The sequence below is a fragment of the Thermobia domestica genome, chromosome 6 (assembly GCF_964235325.1).
Source record: "Thermobia domestica chromosome 6, izTheDome1.hap1.1, whole genome shotgun sequence".
Lineage (NCBI taxonomy): Eukaryota > Metazoa > Arthropoda > Insecta > Zygentoma > Lepismatidae > Thermobia > Thermobia domestica.
The window spans coordinates 134,339,941-134,361,274 of record NC_137459.1 but is presented as its reverse complement, the minus strand read 5'-3'; the positions used below and the strand labels follow the sequence as shown (position 1 = coordinate 134,361,274).

General features: G+C 36.6%; 1 protein-coding gene across 2 annotated transcripts in view; it reads right to left on the bottom strand.

Annotated features, from left to right (window-relative positions):
* Dhc62B (Dynein heavy chain at 62B) overlaps positions 1-21,334 on the bottom strand; it is a 321,508-nt gene that overhangs the window by 123,472 nt on the left and 176,702 nt on the right. For both annotated transcript variants that reach the window (XM_081762141.1, XM_081762142.1), the window contains exons 35-39: positions 16,245-16,411; positions 14,706-14,898; positions 9,748-9,953; positions 5,986-6,142; positions 265-443 (exon numbers count right to left, since the gene is read on the bottom strand). In XM_081762141.1, the coding sequence (XP_081618267.1) occupies positions 265-443; positions 5,986-6,142; positions 9,748-9,953; positions 14,706-14,898; positions 16,245-16,411 (902 nt within the window). The remainder of the gene's footprint in view (positions 1-264; positions 444-5,985; positions 6,143-9,747; positions 9,954-14,705; positions 14,899-16,244; positions 16,412-21,334) is intronic.

Genomic DNA, 21,334 nt, shown 5'->3' with positions numbered 1-21,334 from the left:
ATAATGAAACTTAATTATAAGTACGCCATAATATAAATTGCTTATTATACTTCTTACTGTACTCCCCCAGCTAAAATCTGTTCAATATTTAAAACAGTCAAACTAAAATGCAGATAGTTATTACGTAATTACTTAGCTCATTATCTGGCATTCCTATAAATGACTTACTTTTAGCACCAGTATCATGTATCAATAACAAGATACAAAAAAATTAGCTACTGTAAGTTAAAATGAAATTAATTTATTAAATGAGAGATATCACACCTAAATATGCAAAGGTCCATCTTCGACTTGCTCATACTGTTAAATTCCTCTAAGCCCATCATTGCAATTTCATAGAACTGAGCAAAATCTGTAACTTCTGCGTATCTTCTATCCTCGGCAGCGGCGTCTGGATCCATATAGTTACCAAACAATAAATCTCTCATGGTGTCTTCAGTAACCTATAAAATAAGTCACAATATTGGGTAAGAAATCACATATAACAGGTTAGATAGTCTCTACTTAGATTTCCTGAACAATTGTAATGACTGAAGTATTCACCAGGCATACAAGTATCTGTAAAGATGGTACAATCAATAAGTTCCAGGTTGATACCTTATTCCTTCTTCTTGAAACCTCCCCGCTGGTCTACGGCGTACATGGTCCCGGGTTCAATTTCCAGTTGGAGAACATTGAAATTTGAACGTATTATGGTGGTTCGGAATCTACCTTAAACTGTAGGTTCAACTCGGTGCCGAAAAGGGATGCTAAAACTCTAACAAATAATAACAAATTCCATATTTTTCTTGGAATGTGTAGCTGAAGACTTCAATAGATATCTGAAAAGTTATTAAAAACACTTAACTGAACACGCAAGAATATATGTCCAAATGAGATACATACAAGATGTCCTTAGGGAATTATGTAAATATATATACTGAATTAATCTAGACTCCAGCGTCACATTTCATTAGGTATAAAGCATCAAAAAACCTACCGTCAGGTGGCAAAGAGATGAATTTCAGTGGGGCATGCAGGAACATTTCTAGTGTCTATTTTAAAGCCTATATGTGTAAGTATCATTACTCTTAAAAATGGAATAATTATATACAATAGGACTGTTGGCAGATATTTCCAAAATGCATTTTTCCCCCTTAGAAGTGTATGATGTTCAGAAGCTTCATATATAAAATTAATAAAGAATTTTAAAAAAGAAGTCATTGCACATTTGATCTATATTATTATTTCTTTAGAAATTAATAGAATCTGTAATTTAATATGTATAAAAATTCCATAATAACGGAAGTGCAAATAACTTTAATTTTGGAAAATTGATATGTTCGTCAGTAAGTAATTCCGAACGGTATGATTATTAACAGAAACTTCTAGTAATTATTATTTGTATATAATATTCTAGGTATTTCAAGGATATGGATCTTAGTCTATGAACTAAAAGGTCACGACGTTAAGGATTTTTCTTTAAGTCAGAATCACGGGTTTAAATTTTTCTTCACTGTGCTTCAGCATGTAATTAACAAAAAATATATTGGTATCTCTAAAGACACAAAAAATAGTGAACCCATGCACTGAAAACCATCCACCAGTTTTACGTCGAATATAAATCGTTACATTTAAAATATTTAAACTACTCGAGCACAATAACGGATAATCGTCTATTACCACCTTCTCTTTCTATAAATAGATAAAATATGGATTCCACGCGACCTATAATTTGATTGTACGAACTTCAAGTAGCTTTTATGGTAGGCCCATAATGAAGTAAATTGAAAATTTTATTTTCTCTCAAACTTCAAATTAGGAATTCTGAATTATCTTTGTCTCCGTGAGGAATATTGGATTTTGTAAGTAATGCATCATTCCGGACAAATGAGAATGAAATCCAAACTTCACATTGTTTCATTTTAGGTCAAGTACAATGTAACTACAACGTTACAAGAGGAATAAGAATTCAAAGTAATAATAATAATAAAACGATTTCTGAACTTTTTAATTTCTCCAGAAATTCGAACAAAAAAAAAAAAAAAAAAAAAATGACATTCGCGCATTGGTAGACCTAAATTCTGCATCACTATCCTGAAGCAAATACTTAAGAGCTTTAACCATATGCATTTTCCATAAAGGAAACTGTAGTTTCGACCACACATCCATTCAGAGTGATGATACAGCTCATAATAGTCTAGTCAACGAAGGAAAAATTAAAAAAAAAAAAATACCCCATGTATTTTAAAAATTTGTCACAGTTGTTGGGGTGAATGCCCTAAATGAAATACTAGAAGTCTCCACGGGTGTGGGGCAGTGGGCAGTGAGCAGTGGAGTTAGTTTAAAGATAGTTTTTTTCTTTTCAAATCTTCCTTAAATATCTCAAAAACTATGGGGTCTAGCAAACAGATGAGGATTAGAATTAGGAATTAGATTCCTGGGTTTTCAGCATCTAAGGCCATATTAGCCCGTCATGCATGAGGGATGACGTCCCTAGGCGAGCACACTATCCGGAGAAAGGAAAGGAAGAAGGGAGTGGGGAGTGAGGGAGGCAGCTTGGACTTGTATATTAGGTACCATTCTGGCATTTGCCTGGTGTGAATGAGGAAACCCCAGGAAAACCTCACTCAGGATGGCTGGCCTGAAAAAGTTTTTACACTTTTCCGACGGACTGGCCCCCGGGACCGCTCGCACCAAAGCCGAGAGCGTTAGCGACTACGGCACGCGGGGCCACTCTACCAAACAGATTTCAAGTCCAAAATTAAATTATACTAAACTTTATACGAAGAAAGTCTTATACATTTTTTTTTTACCTAAGATCAACAGTTTAGAAGACAGAGGGGGATAAAAAGTACGAGGCGTACGTAACAAAAAAAGGCCGATAATTTTTTACGCGAGACTGGCAACATTGATGAAGTTGAGTACGCCTTGCTATTCTGTGCTTGCAATAGAGATAAGATCGTTGCGTACGTGCAAGTAGCAGTAAAATAAAATGCCTGCCGTCATACAAAATCCCGCCAAATGGGAAGTGAGACCAGTCATACGATTTCTGAGCGCCAAAGGACAGAATACAGTGGACATCCATCGGGAATCGTATGTCATTTACGGACCGACAGTAATGAGTGAAGGAAAGGTCAGGCAATAGTGCAAAGAGTTTCGGAAGGGCGTTCAAATTTTCATAGCGATAAGCGTAAGGGAAAGCCTTATGTTCAGACAGAAGATCTAGTGGAACGCGTAAACGAGAAAATACGATCCAATCCCTGGTTCACAGTAACTGAGCTCGTCAAAGAGTTTCCAGAAGTGTCTGCGAAAACAGTGCATCGAATTGTGACTGACAAGCAGGGTTATCACAAACTGTCTGCGTGCTGGAAGCCAAAAATGCTGACAGACGCTCATAAAGAACAAAGAATGACAGTTGCATGTGATTCTTTTGCCCGCTAGTGGGAGGATAGGGATGACCTATTTTTTCATATAGTGTCAGGAGATGAAACCTGGATATCGTACGCCACTAGGGAGTCGAAGCAACAATCACTGCAACAGAGGCACTGTGATTTTCTTAAAGCGAAGAAATACAAACATACAACATCAGTTCGCAAAATCATGGCAACCGTGTTTTGGGACTATAAGGGTAAGATTCTTGTGAAATTTCTGGAACCAGGAAGAACAATTACAGCAGATGTGTATTGTACAACACTGAATAATCTGCAATGAGCAATCTAAAATCGGCGCAGAAGAATGCTACGCTCTGGAATTTTTCTGATCCATGACAACGTTCTCCCCCACACAGCTGCTCGTACTGTTCAGACAATTCAAAATTTCGATGGGAACTATTTAATTATTCCCCTTACATCCCCGACCTTACCTACAGCGATTTCACACTTTTTATTCACCTGATAAAGTGACTTGCATTGAAGCGTTTCGACAGAGAAGTGATCAAGACATCAGTTCTTGTCAGGCTGTACTCTCAGACGGCAGATTTTTTCATAGAGGTTATACGGAAGCTTGTACCACGCTACCAGAAATGTTTCGTTTCATGCGATACGTCGAAAAATAGCTAAGGTATGTACTTGTATATCAATTACAATAAATTTCTGCTCCATTTTTTTAAAAGAAAATATTGGTCTTTTTTTTGATATGTGCCTCGCATACATTTCACAAAATTCTTATAGTAATGGTAAAATCAAATAAAAATATTCAAGTAATCTTAAAAAAAAAAAAAAAACATACCTGTGAAAAAATATAGAGCTTCGTGCACAAACACACGATTGCAGGGCACAGGTGGAGTGCCGGCGCGGGCGCGGGCTGCTTTTATGCAAGTCACTTGCACATCGCATTTCACATCTTGCTTAGTTCTTCTAACGCCCCGAGCACGAGCAGACGTAGCTCGTGTGTCTAATGTTCGTGCGTTTTATGACATTATTAGCAGCTACATATTGTATGATAATGGTTGAAAGTTGTTTTTTATGTATGTGCCGGACATGTTGCGAGTAATAAGGATGATGTAGATGAGAAAGAGATAGAGGGGTTAATGAAGGCATATTGCAAGAAAGGATGGGAAGCACGACATGTTTTGATGGAAGAAAAAGGTTTTTCTTCATACTTCTTGCAAGAAACAATACACAAGTCTTGAATCAATCGTACGAAACTTGAAAATAGCTGTTTTACACCAACAGCCAACAACATTGTGATTTTTCCCTTGCTCTTTTCAGCCATTGTTGTACATTGTGTAACTGCTAATAATATCAGTATAACACGCGAACACTAGACACACACAGGCTAAATCTGCACACGCTCAGGGCGTTAGAACTAAGCAAGATGTGAAATGTGACGTGCAAGCGACTCGTACGAAATCTCTTTTGTGTTTGTACTCTTTAATTTCGGTCATCTACTTTATTTCTCTTTTCTTTGTCGTAGCTTCTCTCTCTTTTTATTATATCATCCTTTTTTTTATCTTTTCTTCCGATATTTTTACACGGCGCACAAATAATGTGAGCTTAATTAGGTGTATAGAAGAGAAATTTATAAAGCTAGCCCGTTCTCTCGCGACAGTGTGTTTGTGCACAAAGTTGTGTATTGCCTTTGTATATTGCTGTAGAGGCATGGGGTTTTATCTGGAAACTAAGTGAATGCTTTTAATTGATTTTACTAATACAATAAGAATTTTTGAAATATGTACTTTTTATCCCCCTCTATCTACTAAACTATTGATTCTATGAAAAACATATATAGGACAATCTTCGTAGGAAATTTAATATAGTTGAATTACGTACATAAATCATTTTTGATAGACCCCATAGTTTTCTTTTCTCTTTCTTTTTAAATAATAATTAAGGAAATCTTCAAAACAACTACCTTTAAATCTCCCTTCACCACGCGCTGATCTCACATCTTTGAGGACTTTTAGTATATCGTTCAGGGCACTCCCCTTCACATTGGCCTCCGTTAACTAAATAACAATGTCTTATGACCAGATATCCCATCCCAAATTTGCAATAAATAGGTTAACTGACACCTGGAAATACATGTTGGTGCTACGTATATATAGATACATATAATTGGACTGATGGAAGTAAGATGAAACAGGAACGCCCTTTGAAAGGCCACAAACATAGTGTTAGTCCAGCACAACACTCATGTGATGTAACCAGAGATCCTGTGAGTGTATTGACAACCCTACACCCGTGATCACTGAGTCAGGAGCTTTATATATATATATATATATATATATATATATATATATATATATATATTTCTCTTCTGTAAGCCTCAATAAATAATCTCACATTATGTACATTATGAGCAATGTAAAAATATAAGAGAAGAAAAGTGGAAAAGAATGTAATAAAAAGAGAGAGAAGCTACGACTGAGGAAAGAGAAATAAAAGTAAAGTAGAGGACCCAAGGTAAAAAGTAGAAACAAAAGAAAGTCTTAAAAAATAAAGACGAGAGAAGAAACAAAATGCTTAAAAAACAAATTAAGAAGTTAACAGAGAGAAAGCTTACCGCATTGCCTTCTCCAGCCAGTTCTTGAAATGCAGCATCAAAACTTTCTTTAAAATAGATCTTCACACAGTCTTTTAATTTGTTATATAACCAAGTTCGGTCCGATGCATCAATCAGTCTATCGTAATAAACTCTTAAAACTTCATGAACCCATAACCTGTAACCAAATGTCGAAACATATAAGCATGATCACATCCTGCTAAGGCATGTGTTATCTCTATTGATTTGCGCATACGTCGCTCACACTTTCAAATTTGAAAACAAAACATGAAATTAAATATTTTACTAAATTCCTGGGCAAATCCTGAATTCTTATCCCAGTTTTGTCTTATTTAAATTCTAATCTTAATATTTACATTGATTCTTTCACATTATTTGTGCTATAGCCTGATGTTTTGGCACCATTTGATCATGACGGAACTTTAAAAAAAAAAAAAAAAAAAAATAACTTAATCAAATAAAACTTTTTATATGAGCAGCAAGTCAGCATTCGAGTAAGTATTAAGCGTCATTATATCATCCATTATAATGAATTTTTATTTCATGTTCAGGTTTCCTCTTCCAACTCTAAACACTTTCTTTGTGCTATTCGTAAAACAGTGAATGGGAATAGACAAAATACGAATTTAGACATCCATACTTCGAGTTTCAGTACAATGCTACTCAACAGAGAAAATTTAAAGATACAAAATAATATCCACCTTGGATTAACTACGCGCACTGTACGTTCGAAACTGCTGCAAGTCATATTATACGTTGACACCCCAAGAGATATGTAAAATTACGTATTCCGTTATCTAAGTTGACTAATGTGGACATGTTCATTTGCTCATTTAATGTAATAGTTATGGAAGAGAACTGAATATAATAGAAAGTGAAATATTAAAAAAAATCCTATTTCAATGACAAGATTCACAGGATTATTGAATTTATTAAGATAGGGAAACTTCTCCAATTTAAATTCATAGTTCATCATTCTCTAACTTAATTATATAGTCATTTCTTATAGCACATGATATTTTTTGATAATTTGTTGATCAAATATCTACAAAACGACGCAGTATCACATTGTTGGTACATACGTTCAGACTTTTTTTTAAACACTAAAGTTCGGTGGCTTTCTAATCTATCCTTTAAATTTAGATTATTTCTCTTCAAACAGGTATACTAAATATCTCTCTTTCTGTTGAACCTTACACTACATTAGCTAAAAATTTCTAGATTCAATGCTGACGTCATACAAGTGCGCATAGATAATTATATTGGTACAAAAAAATCGCTAAACCAGAACAAGTTAGGAAATATAAATTAATATCTTTCTCTCTCCTATTTTCTTTTACAAAAACTTACTTTCACTCAAAGAAATCAGATACGTTTAAAACTATTCTTGATTTTTTTTCTTCATTTCCTTGAATCTATAAAGAAAATCACGTTACAAGCATTGCTTGTTTTCAGCCTCATAATTAAATAATTACCTTTCTGATCATTGGTCACGAGATTCGTGTTGAAATTCTGATGCGAATATGTGATTTGGATCCCACTTTAAGCTTCAGATCTACTTATTGTATAGCCTAGCCTAGAACCATAACACAGGCTTTAAACTCCAGACTGACAATAACGAGAGGTGTGGGAGTGAGATGCTTTTCGATAACGGGAGAGAAAATCATAATATTTTACCCTCGTGGCTCTCATTAATGGAAATTTGTTTATAAAAATAGAGAAATGCCTCGCAAGATAAGGAATTAGAGCATTGCGAGGAGTGTCTATGAAGGGAATGCTACTACTTCTTTTATTTATTATTTTTTCAGCTTTCGCCTTTATATCACCTTGTCATATTAGTGAGAGTTCTTGCTTATGAAATTACCTGAAAGCAGAAACACAGTAAAATAACGGAAATATGTTACTAACAAATATTCGTTATATGCTAGTATTATTTCAGCTTTCGTCTCATGATTAAAAAAATGGAGCAAGGGTATACTTAATAAATTTTTCCGCCGAGGGGAGGGGTGACATGTCTTCTTCAGGGGCGCCGCGCTTTGTACATTCTGAAAGTATACAAAAAGTCTTCGTTCAGAGTATTAATAATAATAATAATAATAAATTTTCAGTATGGTACATTATTGAAACATGGATCTTAACAGTGAGTGAAGTTAGGATCGCAGGTTCTATCTACGTACCAATGAACTATCTATTCAGAAACAAAAATTATTTATAGAAGCCGATGTGGTTGACTTTGCATTTAATATGGGTATAAATGGTTAAAAAAATCGAAGAAAAAATAAGATCATAGTAAAAATTTTACAACACGTGCATCCAGTTTACAAATGAAAGTAGCAAAGTGAATGGTGTGGTTTCTGATCAAAAAAATTGTGAAACATGGTTTTTACATACCTCTTCTGGTGCTAACTTAGCACTATTCAGAGTTCTGTAGACACCAAAATAAATAATATTCTGATGGTGCCAGGTCCAGGCTATACGATGGATGCAATTAAAACCTCCCAGCCAAGAACTCTTAATTTCTGACAGGTCGTTATAGATGTATGCGATTTCCCGTTGTCAGCGTGATATACGACATACTTTCTGTTGACCAGTTCCGGTTATTTCTTTCGAATTGCTAAGTATAGTTGACACACGTATAGGTGCTAAGTGTCGGCAGTACAGGTCCGAGTTTACCGTTCTGCCAGGCAGTAGCAGTTTGTGATGTACCATGCTCTTCCAATCCCACCAAACACAGCATAGCCTACCTGGGCGTCAGTGTGGGGTCTGACACAGACTTCGGACTTTGTCCTCGCTTTGGCCACGATCTTTGCTGCACATTATTATCATAGGTTATCCACTTTCCATCACTCGTGATCAACTCTTTAGAAATGTTTTGGAGTCAGATTATGTGCCATCCAAACGTCGACCTTGTTTTTGTAGCCAACTTTCTCCAAAACATCTTGTTGTAGCCAACTTTCATCTTTTTTATCTTTAGCCGTTTTGTGGATTTTAAGCACTGGATGTTTTATCTCATTGTGTAAGAACTCACATTTAAATGATGGGCATTTCGGAAACGGTGCTCACACACAAATTCTTTTCCCTACAAAAGTTGTTTTTTTAAATGATATTTTCAACGATATACGTATCAAATAGCATACTTTCCCATTTAAAATTTTCGAGCGACCCCCCAGTGTCCCATGATAGGGGAGCCTGTGGGAAAAACAATACTCTGTATGCAATGTGCCCTATCTCACTTTTTGTTTCATCTTTCTCTCTTTAGCCGTTTATGATTTATGAATACTAAGCGTTTTATCTGATACACTCTGTATATGACCAGAGCTTTAAAAATTGTTCCTCCTTGTATATCTGCCATATTGAGTTCATGCACGTGAATGACATATTCATATTCTGTTAGCAAAAAGCACTTCATATACATAATTTCAAGCTTTTATGTTCAGCAATTCAAAACGAACATGTGATACTAATGAAATTATGCACTCTCTCGTATTTTTTCTGGGTTGATTTTTCAAAACTTGGTTATGTACTGCATGCAACAGGCGATAAGTTCTTACTACATCCAAAACGATCCCGATCCAGAAAGTAGTTTTAACGTGATGATAGAACCTCCCCTCAAAAAAGTCCTCTTTCATATATTGTAACATTATGTGCTATTGGGTCTATTGTTGTGATTCTTAAAACGTTCAACATTCGTAAGTAAATTATGGTGTACGGTCATATTACAATAATCATATGAGCTCATGAGATTAACCTGAAAAACCTTACCTAACAAACATCTTTCTATCATCTCCAGATTCCTTTCTAATTAGTGCACAACCCTGTACCACTCTAGAGAAGTCTCTTAAGTTGAAAACGTAGTGTGATTTTGCAGGAGTTGGACGAAGATACTGTAAGGCTGCTTTGTAAATATCCATTGTAGCATTTATCATGTAATTCCCTACAGTTATAATATCATTTGGGTAGCCATTGTTCTGAAAAATAAACAAATGAATATTTTTGTGAAATTATTTTGTTGATATTGTGCTCTCTCTTTCGTTTAACACTGTTTAGCATGTTAGTTATCATCAAATAAAAAAATAAATAAAGAAAAACACTACGAGACATTGAACAAATAGAAAACTTCAAGTTCCTTAACATATATATATAAATTAGCTATGCATCGAACATTATACAGTACAGTGTTCTTAGCTGATATCTAATAGGCTGCAATGACAAATTAAATTTCCACTGCTTCGCACCCCATTTTTTATACGTGAAGTCCTTTTAAAAACCTCTTCATGCTCCACCAACATAATAAGCTTAGCACTTTAGGTGTAATATATTCACGACTTCTATGAATCTATTCCAGGTCGCATCAGAGCTATTCTGAGGGCACACGGTGGTCCGGCGTATATTAATCTGGTAACACTTCTCTGATGTTTTCCATTAAATATCTATGTTTATATATATATATATATATATATATATATATATATATAAACATAGATATTTAATGGAAAACATCAGAGAAGTGTTACCAGATTAATATACGCCGGACCACCGTGTGCCCTCAGAATAGCTCTGATGCGACCTGGAATAGATTCATAGAAGTCGTGAATGGTAGCAAGCAAAATGTAACACCATTTCGCGTACTGTCTATCTCTCAGTTCCACAAAAGAGGATGAAAGCGAAAATCTACGCTCAATTCGTGTCTCCAACGAAGCAGAGATGTTCAATTATGTTCAGCTCCGGGGATTAAGCGTATCAGGGGAGCTGATAGCTTCTTCCCGATGTTTCTCAAATCAAGCCGCAACAGTTCCAGCTGTGTGAATGGGCACATTATCATCCTGAAATATGGCGTCATTATTTAAAAAACAACATCTAGGCCATATGATACGCATGGTCCCCTAAAATGGTGTCATAATAGTCAGTAACGAAACCGATAAGTGTCAGCACAGGACCAACTGAAATTCAGAATATTGCTGCTCACAGCATCACAGATCCGTTACCAAATTTCACGGATGGGAGGAGATACTGCGCATCACACGCTTCTCCCGGCATCCGCCACACACAAACATGGCTCGTGTTTTGAAATATGGTGAACGATGGCTAATACGAAAATATCCCACATTTCCAGGCATCAGCGGTCTATGTTACATGTTCGTGGCACCATTGGAGTCGAGCTAAAGCGTTATGGTTTCTTATCAGCGGTTTCGACCGTGCAAACCGATTCTCTATGTTTGTGTCAAGTAACTCACGGCGGACTCTGGTTGTTGACATAGGCTGTGGGAGATGCTGCTTGAGGTAATTCGTCCTTTACACCGCAGTCGAACGACAGTTGTGAATGATAATCTATTTTAATGCTCGGCGGAACCTCTCGCTGAGGGTATTCTTCCGACACTATTCATTTTCGCCGATATAGTTTTACCATGAGTTTAGTAAACCATCATTACCTTGGACACTGTCCCTCACGACACATTCAACACATTTGCCATTTTCGTAATGCTCGAAGCACACAACAGAGCGCCAAAAATTTGTCCTATTGGTAAATCACAGAGATCGCCAACTTCACACTATCACCACCGGCTCAGTTTACTGCACACCGCCGCTCTACTACTCAATATGTAGTACAGAGTTTATTCTAACACACCACCACCAACATCCCAGTGCTGCTGTTGTGTGTATGTGTGCTTATCAGTTCAGTGGAAACACATTAGATGTCTGTGTTGGCAACTGTTAGACGATGACGACAGGAGCACTGGGATGTTGGTGGTGGTGTGTTAGAGTATATACGTAAAAAAAATTCTACTTTATTTCAGTACCAGCTGAAATGCACTTCCTCGCAGGGGAAGAATATATTTTATGGGCAGTATTTGACCTTTTTTCGCCTTGGGAAAGCATTAGTATTAAAGTGTAGTGATAAAAATCCATAACGTGATCGGAAGCGTCACTATTCATCTCAGTGACACTGAAAACTATGGATTGGACACTAATATCGGTCACTTGTGATTAATTTTACGTTATCCTCTTCCTATTCATACCTACACCCCACATTCCGATGGATTATGAATTTGGATTTAAACAGCATTAAGTGTGTCATTATTTATCTCAGCGACCTAGAGAACTATGGATTGGACACTCATATTGATCATTTTCGATCATCAGCTACCGGCGTAAGCATACGTGAGATTATAGTTGCACTCTATATGTATGTGTGTGTGTGCTATCTTATTCCTCAGTAACTACTAGCCGGATCTGAACGTAATTTAGTGCGTAAATAGCCCATGGTCTAAGGAATAAAACTTGCTACATTTGGTGGCCACGCTCGCCCAAGAACAGAGTTGGATCGGGTAGGCTCAGCTCGCCTTGTATATGACACTTTATCTCTTGATAACTACTGGCTGAATCTGAATGAAATTCGGTGTGCAAGTAGCTTATCGTGTAAGAAATAAAGACCGCTATATTTGGTGGCCGGGCTTGGCTAGGAACAAACTTGGAATGTGGTACTTTATTTATCAGTAACTACTGGCCAAATTTGAACAAATTTGGGAGGCAAATAACTCATAGTTTAAGGAATAAAGTTCAATACATTTGCTAGCCGAGCTTGGCAAGGGGCAGACTCGGCTAGGTTCTGCCAGAACTGTACGTGAAACTTTATTTTTCGGTATCTGCTGCCCGGATCTGAATGAAATGCGATTGGCATGCACCTCATCGTGTAAGAAATAAAACTTGCCATATTTGGTAGCCGAGCACGGCCAGAGACAGGTTCGGCTCGACAACAGAGGCTGTGTTGCATAGCTTTGCCTGCCGAGAGTTTCATAGTTCACTCATTTTTTCGAACAAGTTATGATTGCTGCTCTCCTCTTACAATCGTAATATTCAAGAACACTGCAACACGGGTCCATTTGATTTTAATGAGGAGTTTATATACTGACTTTCATTTTCCAAACTGACAGGCTCGGGAGATAATCAACTTTTGCATAAATTATGACCTCCTCCTCTTCCTCGTTGGGATATGCATTTTCATAAATTTAATATCATGTAGTTCTTGAAAAGGCTAAGATTGATAATTGTACCAGGTATAATGTTAAATCAGTTCAGTGGGTATTGTGTGATGCGATCAGATAAACTCACATTCACTTGTACTATATTGATTACTATATAGCCGAATGGTTGTCTCGAGTGTCTGCTTGGTCTCGAATTCGATTCTACTTGGAGCAGAATCTTCGGTGTTGTCTCAACATTGTGAAATAATTAGAATGCCACTGAAATTGAGAGATAAAGAACTTCAAGTCTAAAATACTAGAAATAACTGCGATGGATTTCGATGTGCCAAGTACACAATATCCAACTAAAAGCCATCTGGCTGGTTATAGGCAATGATTGTTACAACAGTGATGGGCACAAACCACGGCTCACAAGTCACATACGGCCACCTGAAAAGCTCTATCCGGACGCGACATGATTCCTAATCTGATGAATGAAAAGAAGAATATTTAGTTCGAAAGTGTTGGATAAAAAAATAGACCGACACATAAAACTGCATTTGAGTTAATCTTTGAGAATCAGTGCATCCCAGTTATAGCAAAATTACACGAAACTTCAATCAGTAATAGGGCTTAGTATTACAAAAATTCTGTAATATTCGCCACTGTTGTTTCCAATAAATCATACTGGCCGGCCTAAACTTTTTTCTTTGGTCCTCTACTTAAAGAAAAAAATGACTGCCCATCAATTTCGTTTACAATACCAGGTAGTTTTGCTTTAGTTTCATATACCTGAAATTACCGTGCCAACACCATTATTTTATTAATTTTCTTAATTTTTATTTTTATTTATTTATTATTGCAAAATTACTTTAGAAACGACACAAGCGTACGCCGTTTCTCAAAAATTAATTGAGATTTTGAATTTCACAAACTTACATTCACCCAATTTGTAGACAGCAAGAATTTGACAATGATTTCACCACTGTATTATAATCACAATCAAAAACACACTCTTAATTGCTTACCGTCAATTTTAGACCATGAAACTATACAGGGTGTTACAAAAATTTGTCACAATAGTTTGGGAATAGATTCCTCACATCAAAATAAGAAAAAAATGTTCATATGGATCTATGGTCGAAAGTGCATAGTTTCGTAGTTACAGGGTGCCGAAAACGTAAAAATATGAACTTTAAAGGTCCATAGTTCCACTACTATAGGACCGATCGTAGTCGAGTCAAGACATCACCGAGGAACTAGTATGTTAACTATCCAAATATGAATCTTTCAGAACCTCTGGTACTCACACAATCATTTTTAGAGAGGCTGTTTGGGAGTACTTGATCACTCTCCACACATCTCTAAAAATTGGTGTGCAAGTACTAGAGCATTCTTAAACATGGATATTTGGATAGTTTACATACCAGTTCCTCAGTGATGTCATGACCCGACTACGACAGGTCCCATAGTAGTGGAACTACGAACTTTTTAAAATTCACTTGTTTCACGTTTTCGGCACCCTAGAACTCTGAAACTATCCACTTTTGAGCACAGGTCCATATGAACTCTTTTTCTTATTTTGATGTGAGGAATCTGTTCCCAAAATGTTGTGACACATTTTTGTATCCCACTGTATATTTTCGAAAACTATCACAAATTTCTCTGATGAGAGATGCTAAACACATGTTCAAATAGAACTATGATCAATTCCGATTACTCTCAGTTAACTAACAATAATTTAGCTAAAATCCTTACCCTCAACCCGATTCCAAGGACTGAGCTGAATATTTTGATCATACTTTCATCTGAAAATGCATTGATGGACATTATGTTGAAGTGGCGAAGGAAACGCAGAGTTACTTCTTGACGACTTCCTCCGGGTGGACCCATTGCACAAATTATCAACATATGTTTCAGAGTAATTTTGTATTTGTCTCTCAGCTCAAACCTTACAGAAAAAAAGAGATATAATGTAAAATGATGAAAACATTAACAGATATTAGTTTACAAATTGGAAATAAACATACCGAACAATTTGACTACCGCCACTATTATTATTACCAAATAAAATGGTATAGGCCACCACACTAAACATTTTTGCTCTCTTTTCTTATATCAAATCATATTATACTACAGTTATCACCGAAACACTTATTTACAAAGCATGAACAAACTTATACAGGGTGTCTACTAAAATTCCAAAATGAAATTTCGTGACTTTTTCGTGACCTTTTCTTTACCAAATCATAAAATTTCCTAACATTTTCAAGAGCGAATTTGGGTGCGAATTAGGCCGAATTTTCATCCATGCGACAGAAACGTACTTTGCTTGCGATTTGGTAGCGTCTAAACCCAACCATGTATATTTTTGGTGGTGAGTTTTGACGTTCTATAGAACAACATTTTCCAATCTGTACCTACATTTGTACACTTAAAAAAAAATCGTAACCCCAAAGCTAAATTTCGTGACTTTTTCCTGACTTTCATGACCGTTTTCTGATTTCGTGACTTTCGTGACCGATAGACAGCCTGTTATAACAGGCATTTTCAGAAAACTCACCCTTAAGAGCAAACTACCCCTTGTAGATTTTATCACGAGAATTTATCCATGTCAAATTGTAGGGTTGTTAGAAAAATTTATATATGAAATATGAACAGAATCGACAAAACAATTTTTGAGAAAATTTTCTAGAAAGTACTCCCCCTCCCTCTCCCCTCAGAGGGTAAATTTACCCACTGTGGGTTTTTAACAAGAAATTATTTAGATAATTAGTTTCAATTTCATTCCACTTTGAAACAATGGATTTCAATTTTCTTGACAAAACAAGATCCGTTGTATAGTATACTATTCAGAATTCTACGAGGTTTTAAATAAAGTTTAGAGGAATTGGATATCACTACTTTACAAAATGTGGATTTCTCGTAATACTAAAATACCTCTCACATGAGAAGTAAAAGAAAGAGCTGCCCATTTTTCTTTTTTGTAGTTACCCTTATACACACACTAGACAAAGGATTGTGTGGAATCGTCTAACGATTCCACTCACAGCCACTTTCTTCTCTACGTATGGATATAATCAACAAATGTGCTGGTTGCAATCATGTCTTCGTTCATAACGTGAAAATAAAACTTGTCTTTATTAAGAAGCCAACAATCTAAACAAAATATCATTTACATGTAACTTATAGATCAACAAATTTTAGAGAAGAAATCAGTCATTTACATATATGTTTTATAACACCACAAATAGAAGTTAATACTTAACAAGCAGGGGAGTAACTGAAAATACCTACCAATAACCATGATCAAAATACTGCCTCAGGAGCTCAATTGGCGGTTGTGCACCATACGTCTCCCTTGCTGGTAGGTTCATATCATCAACAAATATAGCACAGATCTTTCCTGGTGGTGCAGTGTACAAATCTTTTCTTCTTTTATCCAATTTTGACATTATCAGCTCCTGAATGAAAACAAAATTATAAGTTCTTATAATTGAAAGGCAATTTCAAATGCTTCTGACGTGACTTTCGAAAATGTAAGGTACACATTTCCAAATAAGGTGTTGAAAACGGTTTGTGGGCATTAACTGAAACTGATCTTTTCCAAAACTACTGCAGGCAGTAAAAGAATGATAGAAGTATGGAACAACAGCTCCTTAAACTTACCAACTCAAGTTGAACTTCATGTGGATTCTAAAAAAAAAAAAAAAAAAAAAAAAAAAAAAAAAAAAAAAAAAAAAAAAAAAACGTGTGGTTCATCTTCAGAAGTTAACAAGAATTAGCAAAAGACACAGCAATAAAAGGAGAGGGATACACAAGTATCAAACTACGAGGCAAACACAGGCTATTTTACTGAGCAGCTATTTCCAACAGGAAATAATATCAATAATCTAATTATCTTGCATGTTGACTTAAGAATTTGTAGACTTCAGAATATGATCGCAAATGTTTCTCCAACATTCCACTTTAGCTATAGCTTAGATAATTCAACAAGTACTACAAAAGAAGTATGAAATAAAAGTATAAAAAGAATATTGATAAATGCTGATTACTATCAACAGCATAAATATATGTGACTCTTTTGAAGTTTACATATCTTTCTTGATTACCACAACGAAATTTCCCAAAAATCACGTTTTCTATCCATTGGGTAATGCCTGGATTTTATACCAGCGATAAGAGAGAATGAGAAACACAACTCTTCAAAAATTCAGTATGATAGCCACGCAAAACGTATGGAAAGCTCAAAAGACACTAATATCACTCTGGCTTGTTACTAACGTAGTCAAGGATCTGAGGGGGGTTGAGCATGCATGGAAAGCCTAACGCAATTTTATTTCTGATTATTGTTATAGACACTATAGTGATCGTGAAAACCGATGTCGTCGCCCCCCAGCGTGGTCGACAATTTGGGGGAGGGGGAAAAGGGATGGGATGCAGAAAATCGTAGACCTTCACGTTGGCGGTCCTAGTATCCCTTCTAATTATCACAGGGACATGAGCCATACCTCGTTGGAAAACTTATAGAACACAAATTCCGACGAGGTAACTTTTGTGCGCCCAGTGCCCAACACGTAAAAGAAGAAAATAAAAAAATAGGAAGAAAAACTAATTTTTGTAAAATTTGTGAGACGCTGGAAACATTGTTGTTTGTCGTACGCAGGAAAAAAATTATCTCACGTTTACGCCACACATAGGTAACAATCATATAATAAAATGAAGGGCGTAGATGCAGTAACAAGAGAGATAAAATTTCGGAAGTACCTACTTCCGATGGTCACTCTGTACATATTTTTCGAAGGACTGTCGTCACGTTGGCAGCTCTAGCGACTTCCCTAATTGTCACAGGGACATGAACTATACCTCTTTGGAAAGCGTATGAGACACAAATTTCAGAGAGGTAACTTTTGTGCCTCCCTACGGAAGACAAACAACAGTGTTGCCAGAGCTCCACAAACTTAAAATAGTTTTTCAAATTTTAAAAAAAATTCTTCTTTTTTTACAGGCTGGACATAGGGACACAAAAGTTACCTAGTTGAAATCTGTGTTGTATAAGCTTTCCAACGAGGTATTGTTCATGGTTCTGTGACTAATAGGGGTGTCGCTAGGGCTGCCAGACAACGTGAAGATAGACGACAAATATACAAGGGGAGTGGAGAGTGGTATGAGCTTCCGAATTTTTATCTCCTTGCTTTTGCACCTACGCCCTTCGTTGTTTTCATATGAGTGTTCCTAATGTCTGGTGTACACTCATGTCCAAAATTATTGTCGCATGTCTATAAATATGATGTTGTAGGAATATAATTTGATAACGAATTCGCCCGGTATTTCATATAATGTTAGTATGTGTATAATCGGCAAAGACATGTATGTGGCAAATTTCATGTCAAAAGAGCAGTAAATAAGAACAATAAAACGAAAATAAAACTTTCTTGTCCATTTAGCGACATTTTGTTTTATTGATTCTAATTTTCGTATTTATAATTCTTTTCCTATGAAATTTTTCACAAATATTCATTTCCCGATTATACATATAGTATCAGTATTAAAAGTACCTTACAAAATCATTATCAAATTATATTCTTACAAGAAGACAGTTATAGATATGCGACAATCATTTTGGACATGAGTGTACATGTGAGTTTTTTCCTGCGTACGACAAATAACAGTGTTGCCAGCGTTCCTCACAGTTCAAATATGTGGCTTTCTTTTATAAGAAAATATAAAAATATATACTGGAGAAATGGGCAAATTACATACCCCCATTAACCCCTCGTATGCCAAATGGCCAAATACAGGCTATCACTAGTTAGTATAAAGGTAACCAAGAAAGTTATGTTGCTTGTTGTGGAGGTCTGTGTTCCATTGGACCTTACACCATGAGTTGAAGCTAATGGAGATAAGGCAAAGATCAGTTTTGGTATGGGTATACCCAACATACTATCTGGTTGTGGCATTTCAGTTACACCGTGAACTTGCATAAGGACAGAGTGAACATGGGACCTCCACAGAGCGTCATAAAAGCGTGTATGCTGTAGAGCTCGAACTGGGGTCAAACGCCGCTGCAGCGGAGCGGAATATATGCCAGGCCTTTGGTGAGGGTGTCGTGACTATGCGGACAGTGCAGCGGTGGTTTAACAAGTTTAAGAACGGTAACGAAACACTCGAAGACGCATCACGTTCCGGAAGATCAACACATGTACAAAATTAAGATCTTTATGCAGCACTTGAGGCGAACAGTGGCCAGACATATGAGGAACATGGACTACAATTCAGTGTGAGTAGAGGAACCATTCGGCACCATCTCCATCTATATTGAAAGCATTATAACTTGGGTCGATGGATCCAACATGATTTGATTCCGGGCCAGAAGGCAACGCGAGCAGACACTTGTGTTCGTTTGCTGTCTCGTCTGTGGAAGTAGCCATTTGTGGAGTGGGTGTTGACATGTGAGAAGAAGTGGGTGCTGCATGAAGCTTTACGGCGCCGTCATCATTGGTTAGCATCCCATGAACCGGTTCCTAAACAGTCAACACCAGCATTGCACAAGAAAAAAGTCCTACTGTGTGTGTGGTGGACTACTCGCGGCATCGTGCTTCGAGAACTGCTACCAGGTGGTCAGAGCATCAATGCAACTATATACTGTCAGCAGTTGAGCCGTGTTCAAGAGAAATTCAAAACTCTGGAGCCAGCACTTCTGAATCGCAAAGGGTTCCTCCTGTTACAAGACGTCGATAAGCCGCACGTGGCTAGGATGACCCGGGACATCATTCTGCGCCCTGGATGGAAAACACTATTGCATCCGTCATACTCACCGGACATTGTACCGTCCAATTATCACCTGTTCCATTCCCAGGACGATCACCTTAGAGGACTCCAGTTCAAATCCCTATTAGAGGTGGAAAATTCACTTGATACCTTCTTCGCTTCACGGCCCACTGTTCTACCGCGATGGAATACGTGGCCTTCCAGAACGTTGGCAGAAGGTCGTCGATGCTAATGGAGACTATTTTTGATCTTCCAGGTACGGCTTACGTGACATATCGATGCTTGAAAGTGGTGCATGAAAAAACACAAAACTTTCTTGGTTACCTCATACATGTATTGATACCAATTTTTATGCTTGTAGATCATTCGAGATAAGTTTAAAGATAATTTGAGTTGGTATTATGGACAATATTTTTTGAAATGCATCTTTAGTTGTAAAACCGTTATCATATTGTTATTAAATGTAACTCAAATATAAAATAACATTAGTATTACAACAACTTTATTTGCATTTACCTTCATTTGTTGAACATTTGTGTGCCTGATGTTAATCCAGCCAATTTTCAATGACAAATAACTTCCACATTTTCACGTGTTGTTTAATAACGTTTCTTAATTTCACAAACGAATTGTTATTGATTTTCAAAATTTCCACTTTTTTTAACTAAACATGAATCACTTAAGGCCTAACGTATGGTAACTGTTGCCCTAAAGTTTGCATATCAATTTAAAAGATAAATCTAATATTAATGGATTGTTCTTAATTATTGCAGTTGGGTATAATTTACTTAGTCACTATTGGCTTGTTCGCCGAGATATTTTGTCACAGGATTTTTGCGATTGTCCTTACAAGCACAATAACTGCAGCAAGACGACTTACTGACAAAACATCTGCAAGACAGTATTTTGCAGGTTTGTTTTGCATGTGCAAGGTGAAATTACGATATCCGGTATGGAGGGCTGTGTCAGAAGTGGACGTATGGTTTTATTGTCATCTACGAAAAAAACAAACTTGGTTAAATCTAAAGACTCTGCAAACGGAATGGTGGAGTTATTCCAATAGTAGAGTTGTGGTGTGCATCTCAGTACATGTTGTCGGAAATAGTTAAAGGTGAACGGGAAACAAACAATGTCATTAATTGCTTTCATTACAAGAGTTTCCTTTTTTTTTCTTTTTTAACAATCTTTAACTAGAAAAACTCTAGTTGGTGAAGTTGAGATATCAATCAGGTCTTGTTTCTGTAACAACTGTAGCACGTGTAAAACAGAATCCGATTTTCTTGCTAAACTGAAAGCATACTATTTGTTTCCTACTTTGCTCTTCGAGTCACAGCCTGTAAAGTCATGAAGGGCTGGTAAACTTTAGGAGAACTTTAATTCAAGTGCTTCTGAAGCTATATGACATCCTAAACCTCTTTTCCTTTCTCCAACACCAGTGACTAACCATACACTCTGACAACCGACGTCTTTCAAATCATGCCAGTATGATATGGCTAACACGAACACACCCGTGTCTGGGCTGTGGATTATTAGGGTTACACTTCCTTTGTTTCTAACTGAATCAAACACATGAAGAAAAATTCTTGTGTCTGCTTCATTCTGGTTCGTTTTCAGGT